The following is a 19,205-nucleotide window of genomic DNA, read 5'->3' on the forward strand; positions in this document are numbered from 1 at the left end:
CAGCTCTACCTCCCAGCCCTGAGTGATTCATATCTCATCACCACCAGTAATATAAGGATTTATCTCCCAGCCCTGAGTGATTCATATCTCATCACCACCAGTAATATAAGGATTTATCTCCCAGCCCTGAGTGATTCATATCTCATCACCACCAGTAATATAAGGATTTATCTCCCAGCCCTGAGTGATTCATATCTCATCACCACCAGTAATATAAGGATTTATCTCCCAGCCCTGAGTGATTCATATCTCATCACCACCAGTAATATAAGGATTTATCTCCCAGCCCTGAGTGATTCATATCTCATCACCACCAGTAATATAAGGATTTATCTCCCAGCCCTGAGTGATTCATATCTCATCACCACCAGTAATATAAGGATTTATCTCCCAGCCCTGAGTGATTCATATCTCATCACCACCAGTAATATAAGGATTTATCTCCCAGCCCTGAGTGATTCATATCTCATCACCACCAGTAATGTAGAGCTTACAACCCGCGACTAGAGTGGAAAGGTTTTAATCTACACTGTAGATCTTTTTAATTCCATGCATTTTGTATTTGTATTTATTAGGGATCACTATTAGTCAATTCCAAGGCAGCATCTACTCTTCCTAGGGTTCAAACACATTAAGGCACTTACATTACATATAAAACAAGCGAAAACATCAAATCCACCACTACAATATAACATGTATAATACCACCATACAATTATTTTACTAGGCAAGTCATTTAAGAAGAAATGTTTAATTTCAATGACGGCCTAACACTGATCAGGGGCAGAACAACAGATTTGTACGTTGTCAGCTCGGATATGAACTTGCAACCTTTCGGTTACCAGTCCAACACTCTTAGCACTAGGCTACCCTGCCACCCCGCAATGTGCAGTACCAGTCAAATGTTTGGACACACCTACTCATTCAAGACTTTTTCTTATTTTTACTATTTTCTACATTGTAAAATAATAGTGAAGACATACAAACTATGGTAAAACACATATGGAATTATGTAGTAACCAAAAAAGTGTTAAACAAATTAAAATGTTATATTTTAGATTCTTCAAAGTAGCCACCCTTTGCCTTGATGACAGCTTTGCACACAAATCTGTCGTTCTGCCCCTGAACAGGCAGTTAACCCACTGTTCCTAGGCCGTCATCGTAAATAATAATTTCTTCTTAACTGACTTGCCTAGTTAAAAAGGTCAAATAAATAAAATAAGGTATTTTTTTTATCTGATTCTCTTGCTTGCATCAGTCACCTGATGTGGAATAGAGTTCCATGTAGTCATGGCTCTATGTAGTATGTGGGCCTCCCATAGTCTGTTCTGGTGATTGTGAACAGACCTCTGGTGGCATGTCTTGTGGGGTATGCATGGGTGTCTGAGCTGTGTGCTAGTAGTTCAAACAGACACCTCGCTGCATTCAGCATGTCAACACTTCTTACAAAAACTAGTAGTGATGAAGTCAGTCTCTCCTCCACTTTGAGACGTGATAGATTAAATGCATATTATTAATTTTAGCACTCTGTGTACATCCAAGGGCCAGCCTTGCTGCCCTGTTCTGAGCCAACTACAAATTTCCTAAGGCCCTTTTTGTGGCACCTGACCACACGACTGAACAGTAGTCCAGATGCAACAAAACTAGGGTCTGTATGACCTGCCTTGTTAATAGTGCTGTTAAGAAGAGAGAGCAGCGCTTTATTATGGACAGACTTCTCCCCACCTTACCTACTGTTGTATCAATATGTTTTGACCATCCAGAGTTACTCCAAGCAATTTAGTCACCTCCGCTTGCTCCATTTCCACATTATTCAATACAATGTTTAGTTGAGGTTTAGGGTTTAGTGAATGATTTGTCCCAAATACAATGCTTTTAGTTGTAGAAATATTTAGGACAAACTTCTTATTTAACCTTTATTTAACTAGACAAGTCTTAAGAAAATAATCTTATTTACATTGACAGCCTAGGAACAGTGTGTTAACTGTCTTGTTCAGGGGCAGAACGACATATTTTGATCTTGTCAGCTTGGGGATTCAATCTAGCAACCTTTCAGTTACTATCACTATCATCTGTAAATGAGAACGTGTTCTCAGTCAACTTACCTGGTAAAATAACGGATAAATAAAAATAAAAAATAAAATCGTCCAACGCTCCAACCACTAGGCTACCTGCCACCCCTATTCCTTGCCAACCACTCTGAAACTAACTGCAGCTGTTAAGTTTTGCAGTAATTTCACTCACTGTAGTAGCTGACGTGTATAGTGTTGAGTCATCTGCATACCATTAGTAAAGATTGAAAAAAGGAAAGGGCCTAGACAGCTGCCCTGGGGAATTCTTGATGTAATCAGTATAAAGTACTGACAATCCATAAGCCTAAGTGTCTTCACAGTCAGCAGAGTACTGATCGATCAGTATGGAGCAGTCGCATAGGCTGATATGTCAACTGCAAGCAGCCTGAAAGGTTGATAAGTCAGCAATGGACAGCCTGACAGGGCAGTACAGTGGCACCATTTAAAATCAAATCAAATCAAATCAAATTTTATTTGTCACATACACATGGTTAGCAGATGTTAATGCGAGTGTAGCGAAATGCTTGTGCTTCTAGTTCCGACAATGCAGTGATAACCAACAAGTAATCTAACTAACAATTCCAAAACTACTGTCTTATACACAGTGTAAGGGGATAAGGAACATGTACATAAGGATATATGAATGAGTGATGGTACAGAGCAGCATACAGTAGATGGTATCGAGTACAGTATATACATATGAGATGAGTGTGTAGACAAAGTAAACAAAGTGGCATAGTTAAAGTGGCTAGTGATACATGTGTTACATAAGGATGCAGTCGATGATGTAGAGTACAGTATATACATATGCATATGAGATGAATAATGTAGGGTAAGTAACATTATATAAGGTAGCATTGTTTAAAGTGGCTAGTGATATATTTACATCATTTCCCATCAATTCCCATTATTAAAATGGCTGGAGTTGGGTCAGTGTCAATGACAGTGTGTTGGCAGCAGCCACTCAATGTTAGTGGTGGCTGTTTAACAGTCTGATGGCCTTGAGATAGAAGCTGTTTTTCAGTCTCTCGGTCCCAGCTTTGATGCGCCTGTACTGACCTCGCCTTCTGGATGATAGCGGGGTGAACAGGCAGTGGTTCGGGTGGTTGATGTCCTTGATGATCTTTATGGCCTTCCTGTAACAACGGGTGGTGTAGGTGTCCTGGAGGGCAGGTAGTTAGTGGCGCAGGTAGTTAGTGGGCAGGTAGGTAGTGGCGCTCCTATTGGCCAGGGACTTTAATGCAAGCAAACTTAAATACATTTTACCTCATTTCTACCAGCATGTCACATGTGCAAACTGAGGACCACGTTTACTCCACACACAGACGCATACAAATCTCTCCCCCGCCCTCCATATGGCACATCTGACCATAATTATATCCTCTTGATTCCTGCTTACAAGCAAAAACTAAAGCAGGAAGTACCAGTGACTTGCTCAATATGGAAGTGGTCAGATAACGCGGATGCTATGCTATAGGACTGTCTTGCTAGCACAGACTGGAATATGGTCCGGTATTCATCTAATGGAATTGAGGAGTATACCACCTCAGTCACCGGCTTCATAAATGAGTACAGCAATTACATACCCACAGTGACCACGCGTACATATCCCAACCAGAAGCCATGGATTACAGGCAACGTCCGCACCAAGTTAAAGACTAGAGCTGCCTCTTTCAAGGAGCAGGACACTAATCTGGACGCTTATAAGAAATCACGCTATGCTCTCACACGAACCATCAAACAGGCAAAGCATCAATACAGAACTAAGATTGAATCCTACAACACCAGCAGACACTCGCAGGGCTTGTAAACTATTACGGACTTGCAAGGGAAACCCAGCTCCGAGCTGCACAGTGACGCGAGCCTACCAGATGGGCTAAATGGCTTTTATGATTGCTTCGACGTAAGCATCACTGAACCATGCATATGAGAGCACCAGCTGTTCTGGATGACTGTGTGATCACACTCTCCGTAGCCGATGTGAGCAAGAACTTTAACCCTTGTGTGGAGTTCGGGTCTGTGGGATCCATTTAAAAAGTTTACTAAAATAAAAGTGGCTGTTCCACTGGATGTCATAAGGTGAATGCACCAATTTGTAAGTCGCTCTGGATAAGAGCGTCTGCTAAATGACTTAAATGTAAATGTAAATGTAAAAATGATACAATGAATAATTTATTGGCCTTGGCTCATTTTCTGTGAAGAACATGTCAAATAACACTGTGCACCCCCCTACACATTTATATTACATAGGTGGTGACCGGGGTAATACAAGTGTGGAAATTGAGTGATTAGGTGAAAACAAGTAAAAATGAAACAAAAAGGTTTGTTTGCCCTCACTCTGTCTTCCTCTCCTTCCTGGGCATGCTGTTTCAACACAGCACCAAGAACATGCCTGTCTCCCGCTTTTCTCGCACACTTTACCCTTTGTAGTGTGTGAAACTACACAATGCCCTGAGGAACCTGCACAATATAAATTACATTATTTCAATACATTGTAAAAAAGTATGTTCTACACACACTACACCAGCCAAATGCAAGTTGGGGGAGGGACAAAACAAATGAATAGCTTTGCGTGTGTGGCTCCTTACCACAATCAATCAAATCAGTAAGGCAAAAATAATCTCTGCTCAGAGCACTTAGAAATAATAATAACTCATCAGCAGCCTGCAGGAGGAGAAATATGTATGTCAAAATATTTTGAAATTGAATGGTCTTCTTTCCCAAGGAATGAACCACACCGCATGGCTACCAATGTGAAAAGAATGCAAGGAGGGCTGACACAGATGGCGGTTACTTATGTGCAGAACATAGTCTTCTTTTGAACTGTTCATCCCAGACACCATCCAGAAAATCATTCTGGACTGGACTCATTTGGAGGGAAGGCGTGTTTATGGAGAGAGATGGACCAAACTCATTTGGAGGGAAGGCGTGTTTATGGAGAGAGATGGACCAAACTCATTTGGAGGGAAGGCGTGTTTTTGGACCAAACTCATTTGGGGAAGGCGTGTTTATGGAGAGAGATGGACCAAACTCATTTGGAGGGAAGGCGTGTTTATGGAGAGAGATGGACCAAACTCATTTGGAGGGAAGGCGTGTTTATGGAGAGAGATGGACCAAACTCATTTGGAGGGAAGGCGTGTTTATGGAGAGAGATGGACCAAACTCATTTGGAGGGAAGGCGTGTTTATGGAGAGAGATGGACCAAACTCATTTGGAGGGAAGGCGTGTTTATGGAGAGATGGACCAAACTCATTTGGAGGGAAGGCGTGTTTATGGACCAAACTCATTTGGAGGGAAGGCGTGTTTATGGAGAGAGATGGACCAAACTCATTTGGAGGGAAGGCGTGTTTATGGAGAGAGATGGACCAAACTCATTTGGAGGGAAGGCGTGTTTATGGAGAGAGATGGACCAAACTCATTTGGAGGGAAGGCGTGTTTATGGAGAGAGATGGACCAAACTCATTTGGAGGGAAGGCGTGTTTATGGAGAGAGATGGACCAAACTCATTTGCATGCATACTTCAGGGTTATTATCATTGCTGATGTTACAGGTCCAATGGGGAATCCACATAATCCTTGTGGAATGCAGAAACTCGCAAAGAACCTTTCTGTGTAACAATGTATTTTAAAAACCTCCACATTATTTCCAGGATTATTCGCTTCGATAATCGAGACACTAGACCGGCTTGGCGGCAGAGAGACAAGCTAGCTGCAATCAGGTCAGTGCAGAGAGACAAGCTAGCTGCAATCAGGTCAGTGCAGAGAGACAAGCTAGCTGTAATCAGGTCAGTGCAGAGAGACAAGCTAGCTGTAATCAGGTCAGTGCAGAGAGACAAGCTAGTTGTAATCAGGTCAGTGCAGAGAGACAAGCTAGCTGTAATCAGGTCAGTGCAGAGAGATAAGCTAGCTGTAATCAGGTCAGTGCAGGGAGATAAGCTAGCTGTAATCAGGTCAGTGCAGGGAGATAAGCTAGCTGTAATCAGGTCAGTGCAGAGAGATAAGCTAGCTGTAATCAGGTCAGTGCAGGGAGATAAGCTAGCTGTAATCAGGTCAGTGCAGGGAGATAAGCTAGCTGTAATCAGGTCAGTGTAGAGAGACAAGCTAGCTGTAATCAGGTCAGTGCAGAGAGATAAGCTAGCTGTAATCAGGTCAGTGCAGAGAGATAAGCTAGCTGTAATCAGGTCAGTGCAGAGAGACAAGCTAGCTGTAATCAGGTCAGTGCAGAGAGATAAGCTAGCTGTAATCAGGTCAGTGCAGAGCGACATGCTAGCTACAATCAGGTCAGTGCAGAGAGATAAGCTAGCTGTAATCAGGTCAGTGCAGAGAGATAAGCTAGCTGTAATCAGGTCAGTGCAGAGCGACATGCTAGCTACAATCAGGTCAGTGCAGAGAGATAAGCTAGCTGTAATCAGGTCAGTGCAGAGAGATAAGCTAGCTGTAATCAGGTCAGTGCAGAGAGACAAGCTAGCTGTAATCAGGTCAGTGCAGAGAGATAAGCTAGCTGTAATCAGGTCAGTGCAGAGCGACATGCTAGCTACAATCAGGTCAGTGCAGAGAGACACGTTTGCTGTAATCAGGTCAGTGCAGAAAGACAAGCTAGCTACAATCAGGTCAGTGCAGAGAAACAAGCTAGCTGTAATCAGCTCAGTGCAGAGAGACAAGCTAGTTGTAATCAGGTCAGTGCAGAGAGACAAGCTAGATGCAATCAGATCAGTGTGGGACAAGTGGGTGGACAGCCTTCCCCTGTTTTACAACCCTGGGCCCAACGTTACTGTTGATCAGGGGTTGCTGCCCATTCAGGCAGCACATATCTTCTAAACCCGCAAAATATGGAATCAAAGTCTGGGCTGCCTGTGATGCTGCTTCCTCATATGCGTGGAACTTGTAAGTGTATTCGGGGAAGCCAGATGAAGAAGCCCCTGAGAAGAACCAAGGGATGCGAGTTGTCCGAGGCCAAAACATCACATGCAATAACTTTTTTTGCTTCGCACAAGCTGGGACAGGAGCTCCTCAAGAGGAAGCTGACAATGTTAGGAACAGTATGAAAAATAAGCCAGAGCTCCACCTCAGCTGTTGAATTTACAGAACAGGCCTATCAATTCCTCTAAGTTTGTGTCCAGGGCCAAAACGTCCCTAGTGTCCTACGTGCCAAAGAAAGGCAAAAATGTGGTACTCATGAGTACGCTGCATAGGGATGGGAGAATAAATGTCCAGGAACATCAAACAGAAATCATAAAGGGTTACAATGCCACAAAAGGAGAGGTGGACAATTTAGACAATGTGGTGACTGCCTACAGACCCTATGCTGGCCACTTGTGATATTCTTCAACTTCTTGGACATCTCCGCGTAATATATGCATTTGTCATCTGGATGGCGTTGAACCCAGATTGGAACAGAGGGGTTCATAATAATAATAAGTAGCTGAGCAAGACATTGGTAAGACCTCAAATCCAGAGGAGGAAACATATCCCAAGGACCCCAGCTTCTGCATCATGAGGAGGATTCGGGAGGAGGATGCTGGTGCCCCATGCGCTCAACCCACGAACCAACAACTCCAATACCAGAAGTAAGTGTGAGTGATGCTGTTGCATGTGTTGGTGTCTGACTCTCCTACCCTGGCCTGCTGTAACTAAATATGTGAGTGAGTGAGATGTCAGTAAAATTCCTGAACTAAGTGTTTTCATCATTGTAGATTGCAGCCGGAAGCAAAAAGAAGTAGCGCTGAGATGTGTGTGGACCCAAGAAGGACAGGAAGACGCAGTGCACATGCATCAAGTGCAAGTAATACATTTTCAACACACAAACAGTAAAACTCTGTCCCTCATGTTGTGTGTAGACCGGCCTACATTTCTGTTCAATGGGGCTCATTTATCATTTACATAAAATACTGTATGTACAATTTGTTCTTCCAATTTGTTCAGTTCAAAGCAATAAACATCAACAATGATAACCTTGTTTCATGTATATTTGTTCAAGATATACATTATTTATTCCACCCATGACTTGATTATAATTGATTTATATTTGCAAAAATCACATTTTATAAAAAATAAATTAATAGTGCTTTTATTGATAAATGTGATCTAGCAGAGGTAAATATGCTCTCCATATTTATTTTAATTGCTATAAGCCAACATCTAAGTATTAAGTATTTTTGTGTAAATTGTTATGGTTGTATTTTTTTTAAACCCAATAATTTTGTGGGTCCATCAAACCTGCGACCATTGGGTGAATAACAAAAACATTAACATTACACAAGGGTGAAACAGGTCAACATTCTTTCTACGGTCTTCGAAAGCCATGTTAACAAACAGATTACCGACCATTTCGAATTCCACCGTACCTTCTCTTCTCCGCTATGCAAACTGGTTTCAGAGCTGGTCATGGGTGCACCTCAGCCACGCTCAAAGTCCTAAACGACATCATAACCGCCATCGATAAGAGACATTACTGTGCAGCCGTATTGATCGACCTGGCCAAGGCTTTTGACTCTGTCAATCACCACATTCTTATTGGCACACTCGACAGCCTTGGTTTCTCAAATGATTGCCTCGCCTGGTTTACAAACTACTTCTCTGATAGAGTTGAGTGTGTCAAATCGGAGGGACTGTTGGCCAGACCTCTGGCAGTCTCTATGGGGGTGCCACAGGGTTCAAACCTCGGGCCGACTCTCTTCTCTGAATACATCAATGATGTCGCTCTTGCTGCTGGTGATTCTCTGGTACACCTCTACGCAGACGACATCATTCTGTATACTTCTGTCTCCTCATTGGACACTGTGTTAACTAACCTCCAGACGAGCTTCAATGCCATACAACTCTCCTTCATTGGCATCCAACTGCTCTTAAACGCAAGTAAAACTAAATGCATGGTATTCAACCGATCACTGCCCGCACCTGCTCGCCTGTCCAGCATCACTACTCTGGACGGCTCTGACTTAGAATACGTGGACAACTACAAATACCTAGGTGTCTGGTTAGACTGTAAACTCTCCTTCCAGAATCACATCAAGCATCTCCAATCCAAAAATAAATCTAGAATTGGCTTCCTATATCGGAACAAAACATCCTTCACTCATGCTGCCAAACATACCCTCGTAAAACTGACCATCCTATCGATCCTCGACTTCAGTGATGTCATCTATAAAATTGTCTCCAACACTCTAATCAAACAAACTGGATGCAGTCTATCACAGTGCCATCCGTTTCATCACCAAAGTCCCATACACTACCCACCATTGCGAACTGTACGGTCTCGTTGGTTGGCCCTTGCTTCATACTTGTCGCCAAACCCACTGGCTCCAGGTCATCTACAAGTCTCTGCTAGGTAATGCCCCGCCTTATCTCAGCTCACTGGTCACCATAGCCGTACCCACTCGTATCACGCGCTCCAGCAGATATATCTCACCGGTCACCCCCAAAGCCAATTCCTCCTTTGGTCGTCTTTCCTTTCAGTTCTCTGCTGCCAATGACTGGACCGAACTGCAAAAATCACTGAAGCTGGAGACTCGTATCTCCCTAACTAGCTTTAAGCACCAGCTGTCAGAGCAGCTCACAGATCACTGCACCTGTACATAGCCCATCTGTAAATAGCCCATCTATCTACCTACCTCATCCCCATACTGTATTTTTTATTTGATTTATCTTTCTCCTTTGCACCCCAGTATCTCTACTTGCACATTCATTTTCTGCACATCGACCATTCCAGTGTTTAATTGCTATATTGTAATTACTTCGCCACTATGGCCTATTTATTGCCTTAACTCCCTCATCTTACCTCATTTGCACTCACTGTATATATACTTTTTGTTTATTTTGTTCTACTGTATTGACTGTGTTTTGTTTATTCCATGTGTTGTTGTATGTGTCGAATTGCTATGCTTTATCTTGGCCAGGTCGCAGTTGCAAATGAGAACTTGTTCACAACTAGCCTACCTGGTTAATAAATAAAGGTGAAAAAAATAAAATTAAAATAACCCTGGGACTAAACACCACCTCTGCAAATGGATCCTGGACTTCCTGACGGGCCGCCCCCAGGTGGTAAGGGTAGGCAACAACACATCTACCACGCTGATCCTCAACACGGGGGCCCCTCAGGGGTGCATGCTTACTCCACTCATGTACTCCCTGTTCACCCATGACTGCATGGCCAAGGACGACCCAACACCGTCATTAAGTTTGCTGACGACACAACGGTGGTAGGACTGATCACTGACAGCGATGAGACAGCCTATAGAGAGGAGGTCAGAGACCTGGCAGTATGGTGCCAGGAAAACAACCTCTCCCTTAAAGTGAGCAAGACTAAGGAGATAATCGTGGACTACAGGAAAAGGAGGGCCGAACACGCCCCCATTCACATTGACGGGGATGTAGTGAAGCTGGTTGACAGTTAAGTTCCTTGGTGTCCACATCACCAACAAACTATCATGGTCCAAACACACCAAGAAAGTAATGAAGAGGGCACTACAACACATTTTCCCCCTCAGGAGACTGAAAAGATTTGGCAGGTGTCCCCAGATCCTCAAAAAGTTCTAGAGCTGCACCATTGAGAACATCCTGACAGGTTGAATCAGCGCCTGGTATGGCAACAGCTCGGCATCCAAACGTAAAGCTTTACGGTTAGTGTAGTGTGTACAGCCCAGTACATCACTGGGGCCAAGCGTCCTGCAATCCAGAACCTATTTAATATGCGGTCTCAGAGAAAGGCCAAAAATGTGCCTAAAAACTCATCACCCAAGTCATAGACGTTACTCTGCTACCGCAAGGCAAGCGGTACCGGAGCGCCAAATCTAGTTCCAAAAGGCTCCTGAACAGCTTCTACCCCCGAGCCACAAGACTGCTGAACAATTGATCAAATGGCCACCCCCGCTTTGTTTTTACACTGCTGCTACTCGCTGTTTATTATCAATGCATAGCCACTTTACCCCATGTACAAATGACCTCGATTAACCTGTAACCCCGCACATTCACTCAGTACTGGTACCCCCTGTATATAACCTCATTATAGTTATTTTATTGTGTTATTTGTATTTGAAATGTTTTTACTCTATCAAGAACAGAATGTGGTGAATGTTTGTTCTATTCCTCATCTCTTCCATAGATAACAGTGTTTCGAATGGGTTCTGAAGGACAGCAAGATATTGAAATGGCCATTCTGACTGCTTTATTAAAAGGTAACTCTTTTAATTATTCTTATATTTTTTTATTTTTAGGGGTTAGATCAGCTGTAATATTGCAGATTGTCGTTTCCATTGATGTAATTTTCTGCATAATTTCCAATCCCCCATATTTTGTATATATATATATATATATATATATATATATATATATATATATATATATATATATATATATATATATATATATATACTGTATATATATATACTGTATATACAGTACCAGTCAAGGGTGTGGACATACCTACTCATGCCAGGGTTTTTGCAGGGGTAATTACATGATTCCATATGTGTTATTTCATAGTTTGGGTGTCTTCACTATTATTCTACAATGTAGAAAATAGAAAAAATAAAGAAAAACCCTGGAATGAGTAGGTGTGTCCAAACTATGTATGTATGTATGTATGTATGTATGTATGTATGTATGTATGTATGTATGTATGTATGTATGTATGTATGTACTTTACCAACTTAGTCAATGGTTTTTCTTTATTTGTACTATTTTGTACTTTAAGACAAGTTCAGTCAATCCGAAACATTTCAAGTGCCGTCACAAAAACCATCAAGCGCTATAATGAAACTAGCTCTCATGAGGACCACCACAGGAACGTAAGACCCAGAGTTACCTCTGCTGCAGAGGATAAGTTCATTAGAGTTACCAGCCTTAGAAATTACTGCCCAAATAAATGCTTCAGAGGTCAAGTAACAGACACATCTTAACATCAACTGTTCAGAGGAGACTGCATGAATCAGGCCTTCATGGTTGAATTGCTGCAAGGAAACCACTACTAAAGGACACCAATAATAAGAAGAGACTTGCTTGGGCCAGAAACCCGAGCAATGGACATTAGACCAGTGGGAATTTGTCCTTTTGTCTGTTGAGTCCAAATTTTAGATTTTTGGTTCCAACCGCCGTGTCTTTGTGAGACGCAGAGTAGGTGAACGGAGGATCTCTGCATGTGTGGTTCCCAACGAGAAGCATGGAGGAGGAGGTGTGATGGTGTGGGGGTGCTTTGCTGGTGACATGGTCTGTTTGTTATTTAGAATTCAAGGCACACTTAACCAGCAAGGCTAGCACAGCATTCTGCAGCGATACGCCATCCCATCTGGTTTGCGCTTAGTGGGACTATCGTTTGTTTTTCAACAGGACAATGACCCAAAACACACCTCCTGGCTGTGTAAGGGATTATTTGACCAACGAGAGCCTGTTGAGTGCTACACCAGATGACCCATCCTCCACAATCACCCGACCTTAACCCAATTGAGATGGTTTGGGATGATTTTGACCGCAGAGTGAAGGTAAAGCAGCCAACAAGTGCTCAGCATATGAGGGAACTCCATCAAGACTGTTGGAAAAGCATTCCAGGTGAATCTGGTTGAGAGAATGCCCAGAGTGTGCAAAGCTGTCATCAAGGCAAATTAAGGCTACTTTGAAGAATCTAAAATCTTTAATGTATTTTGATTTGTTTAGCACTTTTTGGTTACTACATTATTCCATATGTGTTATTTTATAGTTTTGATGTCTTCACTATTATTATACAATGTAGAAAATAGTACAAATAAAGAAAAACACTTGAATGAGTAGGTGTGTCCAATCAGTTGACTGGTACTGTGTATATACACAACTTTCAAAATATATTTTCCTTTATTATTTTCCCCTAACCCTACCAGCTCTCCCCTAATTGGATTAAACGAATGGACAATAACACTTACAGTGGCATGAAAAAGTATGCTAACCCTTTGGAATTATCTGGACTTCTGCATAAATTGGTCATAAAATGTAATCTGATCATCTAAATCACAACAATAGACAAACACAATCTGCTTAAACACAGTCTGCTAATAACACACAAAGAATTATACATTTTCATGTCTTTATTGAACACACTGTGTAAACATTCACAGTGCAGGATGGAAAAAGTATGTGAACCCTTGGATTTAATAACTGGTTGACCCTCCTTTGGCAGCAATAACCTCAACCAAACATTTTCTGTAGTTGCGGATCAGACCTGCACAGCGGTCAGGAGGAAGTTTGGACCATTCCTCTTTACAAAACTGTTTCAGTTCAGCAATATTCTTAGGACATGTGGTGTAAACCGCTCTCTTGAAGTCATGCCACAGCATCTCAATCAGGTTGAGGTCAGGAATCTGAATGGTTCACTCCAGAAGGTCAGGAATCTGAATGGTCCACTCCAGAAGGTCAGGAATCTGAATGGTTCACTCCAGAAGGTCAGGAATCTGAATGGTCCACTCCAGAAGGTCAGGAATCTGAATGGTCCACTCCAGAAGGTCAGGACCCTGACTGGGCCACTCCAGAAGGTCAGGAATCTGAATGGACAGAAGGTCTGACTGGGCCACTCAGAAGGTCAGGACCCTGACTGGGTCAGAAGGTCAGGACTCTGACTGGGCCACTCCAGAAGGTCAGGAATCTGAATGGTTCACTCCAGAAGGTCAGGAATCTGAATGGTTCACTCCAGAAGGTCAGGACTCTGACTGGGCCACTCCAGAAGGTCAGGACTCTGACTGGGTTCAGGACTCTGAGGACTCAGAAGTTCAGGACTCTGACTGGGCCACTCCAGAAGGTCAGGACTCTGACTGGGCCACTCCAGAAGGCATATTTTCTTCTGTTGAAGCCGTTCTGTTGGTGATTTACTTCTGTGTTTTGGGATGTTGTTTGATGCATCACCCAACTGCCGTTGAGCTTCAATTGGCAGACAGACAGCCTTACATTCTCCAGCAAAATGTCTTGATAAACTTGGGAATAAATTGTTCTATTGATGATAGCAAGCTGTCCAAGCCCTGAGGCAGCAAATCCGCTCCAAACCATGTTGCTCCGTTAACAATACATTTGTTCTACCACAAAAAGTGTTGCGTGTTCCTTCCAAACAACTCAATTTTAGTTTCATCTGTCTACAGAATATTTTGTCAGTAGCACGGTGGAACGTCCAGATGCTCTTTTGCAAACTTTAGACTGTTGTTTTGGACAGCAGTGGCTTCTTCCGTGGTTTCCTCCCATGAACACCATTCTTGTTTAGTGTTTTACGTATCGTAGACTCGTCAACAGAGATGTTTGCATGTTCCAGAGAGTTCTGTAAATCTTTAGCTGGCACTCTAGGATTCTTCTCAACCTCATTGAGCATTCTGCGCTGTGTTCTTGCAGTCATCTTTGCAGGACAGCCACTTCTAGGGAGAGTAGCAACAGTGCTGAACTTTCTCCATTTATAGACAATTTATCTTACCGTGGACTGATGAACATCAGTCAATGCATATTGTGAATAGCAAACTCAAATTTTGTGATAGTTTTTTATAGGGCAGGGCAGCTCTAACCAACATCTCCAATCTTGTTTTAATGATTGTACTCCAGGTTAGCTGACTCCTGACTAACAATTAGCTTTTGAAGAAGTCATTTGCCTAGAGTTTCACAAAATTATTTCAACCTACACTGAATGTTTAAATGATGTGTTTGATATAGACAAGAAAAATCGATATTTTTTGAATTATTAGTTTAAGCACACTGTGTTTGTCTGTTGTTGTGACTTAGATGAAGATCAGATCTAATTTTAGGCTTCACATGCTTTTTCTTGCCACTGTATGCTTCTACTTCCAGCTTATACACACTATATGCATTTTATGGACACAATCGTTTTTACAATAGTTATCTTTTGTTTGTTTTTACTCCTATCCTTCCGATACCCTTTAACCATCTATTTCTGAACATCATCCTTTTAGATTTCTATATTTTTGTCAATTTAACACTTTTCAGATGTACACTTTGAAAATGTTGTTTTTAACTCTGTGGGTGTTAACATCACTAAGGAGATGTTTTCTGTGTACTTACTTACTTTTCTGTTTTAAAACAGAATTCCATAACTGCCCTGTGAAGTCATGGCACACAGTTCTTCAGTGTATAGCAGATGTGATGTCCTGTGAGTTGCTAGGCACCGAGGCCTCTACCAATGACAGTGTTTATGTTGTGTACTCACAGGAACCAACGCCTCTGCCCCGGACCAACTGAGTCTAGCTCTGGCCTGGAACAGAGTGGACATAGCACGCAACCAGATCTTTGTCTACGGTCACCATCTACCAGTGAGTCATGCACCAGGCTACCCTGCAGTCCACTTGTAGAGTCCACTTATGGTTGCAAAATCCAGAAACCCCAGGTGGATCATTTAAGCATGCAATTCAGAATACTCTAAACAGCATTTCTGGAAATTAAGAATGTTGGGAAGGTTACAGGAATGCTGCAACCCTGGCTAAGACCACCTCATCTGTTGCTGTTCAGAGAAAACACCATACAAACCTGCCATGAAGCATCACCTTTACATGTACAGTATTAACAGGAAGGATGTCAGACCGCACTAACTGAAATTATTTTTGATACAGACAGACACACAGGTTTAACGGCAGAGATCTAGGAACATCCTGAACAGTAGATCATAACCTGCCGTAATATGATCCCTATATGATCCAATAGGAACAGTGATCACACCAGGGTATTAAGGCTTTGTAAGGACCCTCTATATTCCTATTAAATCACCATTTAAGGAATTGGACTCTTAACATTCCCCCTCATCTTTCTGGATAAAGAAGATTAATCCTACTAGTTGATTATGAACATGAACACAAAAACCAATCCCGTTTTAATGAAAATGTTTTTTTTTTCAATGAACCACCCCTCCTCCCCCAGCCTGCCAGTGCCCTAGCTAACAGCAGTGGTACTGTAGCCACTACCACAGAGAGGCCGAAGAGTCCAGCCGCTGCCCCCAGGAACAAGGCCAAGGCCCGGGGGAAAAAGGGGAAGGGAGGGAAGGCAAAGCCTGAACCACCAGAGGAGACTGACCCCAGGAAGATAGAACTACTGCGATGGGTAAGACCTGAGTTGGCCCGGTGCTTAACATTTTAAACTGCTTGAGTACTTGGACATCCTATGGAATATTAGCTCTGAAATACCATGAGCACCGGCATCTAAATAGAAAGAGTAATGGCACCAGTCATGAATGTGTCTCCCAGGTGAACTCTCTGGAGCAGGCCATGATGGATGCCTTGGTGCTGGACAGGGTGGACTTTGTCAAGTTGCTGATAGAGAACGGCGTCAACATCCACCACTTCCTCACCATTCCTCGCCTGGAGGAGCTGTACAACACGGTGAGACAGACAGACAGACAGACAGACAGACAGACAGACAGACAGACAGACAGACAGACAGACAGACAGACAGACAGACAGACAGACAGACAGACAGACAGACAGACAGACAGACAGACAGACAGACAGACAGACAGACAGACAGACAGACAGACAGACAGACAGACAGACAGACAGACAGACAGACAGACAGACAGACAGACAGACAGACAGACAGACAGACAGACAGACAGACAGACAGACAGACAGACAGACAGACAGACAGACAGACAGACAGACAGACAGACAGACAGACAGACAGACAGACAGACAGACAGACAGACAGACAGACAGACAGACAGACAGACAGACAGACAGACAGACAGACAGACAGACAGACAGACAGACAGACAGACAGACAGACAGACAGACAGACAGACGATCATAATGTCCACCATTTCTCATCTGGAGGAGCTGTACAACACTTTTAGATGAGACAAGACCACGCTAATGTAGAGACTTGCCCTGAATCCCAAATCAACCCCATATCCAGTTGTAGGGTTATTCATATTGAACAACTTTCTCTTCCTAACACACAGAGACTGGGTCCTGCTAACACGTTGCATGTTGTGGTGAGAGATGTCAAGAAGGTAATATGATCTCTCTGATTCATGGAACCTATTCTTCCTCATTCAACATTATTTGTCCTGTTTCATCTGAAGTAAACCGTGGTTTGTGCTGTTACAGCCAGGTGTGTAATCCGGGATTACAGAAATGTCATCTGTGAATATAATCTGTGGTGTTCCAGGGCAACCTCCCACCAGACTACCAGATCACTCTGATTGACATTGGTCTGGTGATGGAGTACCTGATGGGTGGGGCTTACCGCTGTAACTACACCAGGAAGAACTTCAGGGCGCTTTACAACAACCTCTATGGGCTGAAGAGGGTAAGACTAGTTATCTCTATAACAACCTCTACGGGCTGAAGAGGGTGAGACTATTTAGATCTATAACAACCTGTGTTGACTGAAGAGGACAAGACTAGTTAGCTCTATAACAATCTTTACTGACCGAAGAGGACAAGACTATTTAGCTCTATAACAACCTGTGTTTGTAAGTCGCTCTGGATAAGAGCGTCTGCTAAATGACTTAAATGTAATGTAATGTAATGTTTACCGAAGAGGACAAGACTAGTTAGCTCTATAACAACCTGTATTGACCAAAGAGGACAAGACTAGATAGCTCTATAACAATCTGTATTGATTGGTGGTCCTTCTGTAGCTCAGTTGGTAGAGCATGGCGCTTGTAACGCCAGGGTAGTGGGTTCGATTCCCGGGACCACCCATACGTAGAATGTATGCACACATGACTGTAAGTCGCTTTGGATAAAAGCGTCCGCTAAATGGCATATATTATTATATTATATATTATGATTGAAGAGGACGACTAGTTCACTCTGTCTCAACCTGTATTGACCAAAGAGGACAAGACTAGTTAGCTCTATAACAATCTTTATTGACAAAATAGGACAAGACTAGATAGTGTAACGGCGTTCTTCATTTGTAGAAAGAGAGTCGGACCGAAATGTAGCGTGGTGGTTACTCATGTCTTTAATAAAGAAACGACCATACATGAAATAACTATGGATACAAAAAGAACAAACTATAACTACTGTAACTATGGATACAGCGTGTAGGTTACTCATGACTTTAATGAAGATAATAGCGGTACATGAAATAACTGAATATGAAAACAACAAACGAAACGAAAACCTAATACAGCCTATCTGGTGAACACTACACAGAGACAGGAACAATCACCCACGAAATACAAAGCGAAACCCAGGCTACCTAAATAAGGTTCCCAATCAGAGACAACGAGAATCACCTGACTCTGATTGAGAACCGCCTCAGGCAGGCAACCTATGCTACACCCCTACTTAGCCGCAATCCCAATACCTACAAAACCCCCAATACGAAACACAACATAAACCCATGTCACACCCTGGCCTGACCAAATATATAACGAAAACACAAAACACTAATATAATATAATATAATAATATATGCCATTTAGCAGACGCTTTTATCCAAAGCGACTTACAGTCATGTGTGCATACATTCTACGTATGGGTGGTCCCGGGGATCGAACCCACTACCCTGGCGTTACAAGCGCCATGCTCTACCAACTGAGCTACAGAAGGACCACCCACACTATGACCATGGCGTGAAAGATAGCGCTATAACAACCTGTATTGACCGAAGAGGACGAGTAGGTAGCGCTACAACAATCTGTATTGACCGAAGAGGACAAGACTAGTTCACTCTGTCTCAACCTGTATTGACCAAAGAGGACAAGACTAGTTAGCACTATAACAACCTGTATTGACCGAAGAGGACAAGACTAGTTCACTCTGTCTCAACCTGTATTGACCGAAGAGGACAAGACTAGTTAGCACTATAACAACCTGTATTGACCGAAGAGGACAAGACTAGTTCACTCTGTCTCAACCTGTATTGACCGAAGAGGACAAGACTAGTTAGCGCTATAACAACCTGTATTGACCGAAGAGGACAAGACTAGATAGCTCTATAACAATCTGTATTGATTGAAGAGGACGACTTGTTCACTCTGTCTCAACCTGTGTTGACTGAAGAGGGTGAGACTAGTTAGCTCTATAACAATCTGTATTGACCGAAGAGGACAAGAATAGTTAGCGCTATAACAATCTGTATTGACCGAAGAGGACAAGACTAGTTAGCGCTATAACAACCTGTGTTGACCGAAGAGGACAAGACTAGTTAGCGCTATAACAATCTGTATTGACCGAAGA

General features: G+C 42.7%; 1 protein-coding gene across 1 annotated transcript in view; it reads left to right on the forward strand.

The window, feature by feature from the left end:
- LOC124037801 (transient receptor potential cation channel subfamily M member 1-like) overlaps nt 1-19,205 on the forward strand; it is a 126,447-nt gene that overhangs the window by 60,914 nt on the left and 46,328 nt on the right. The window contains 6 exon segments of the mRNA XM_046352914.1: nt 11,171-11,243; nt 15,232-15,332; nt 15,934-16,113; nt 16,257-16,391; nt 16,970-17,020; nt 17,179-17,319. Of these exon segments, the coding sequence (XP_046208870.1) occupies nt 11,171-11,243; nt 15,232-15,332; nt 15,934-16,113; nt 16,257-16,391; nt 16,970-17,020; nt 17,179-17,319 (681 nt within the window).

The sequence above is a fragment of the Oncorhynchus gorbuscha genome, linkage group LG01, assembly GCF_021184085.1.
Source record: "Oncorhynchus gorbuscha isolate QuinsamMale2020 ecotype Even-year linkage group LG01, OgorEven_v1.0, whole genome shotgun sequence".
Lineage (NCBI taxonomy): Eukaryota > Metazoa > Chordata > Actinopteri > Salmoniformes > Salmonidae > Oncorhynchus > Oncorhynchus gorbuscha.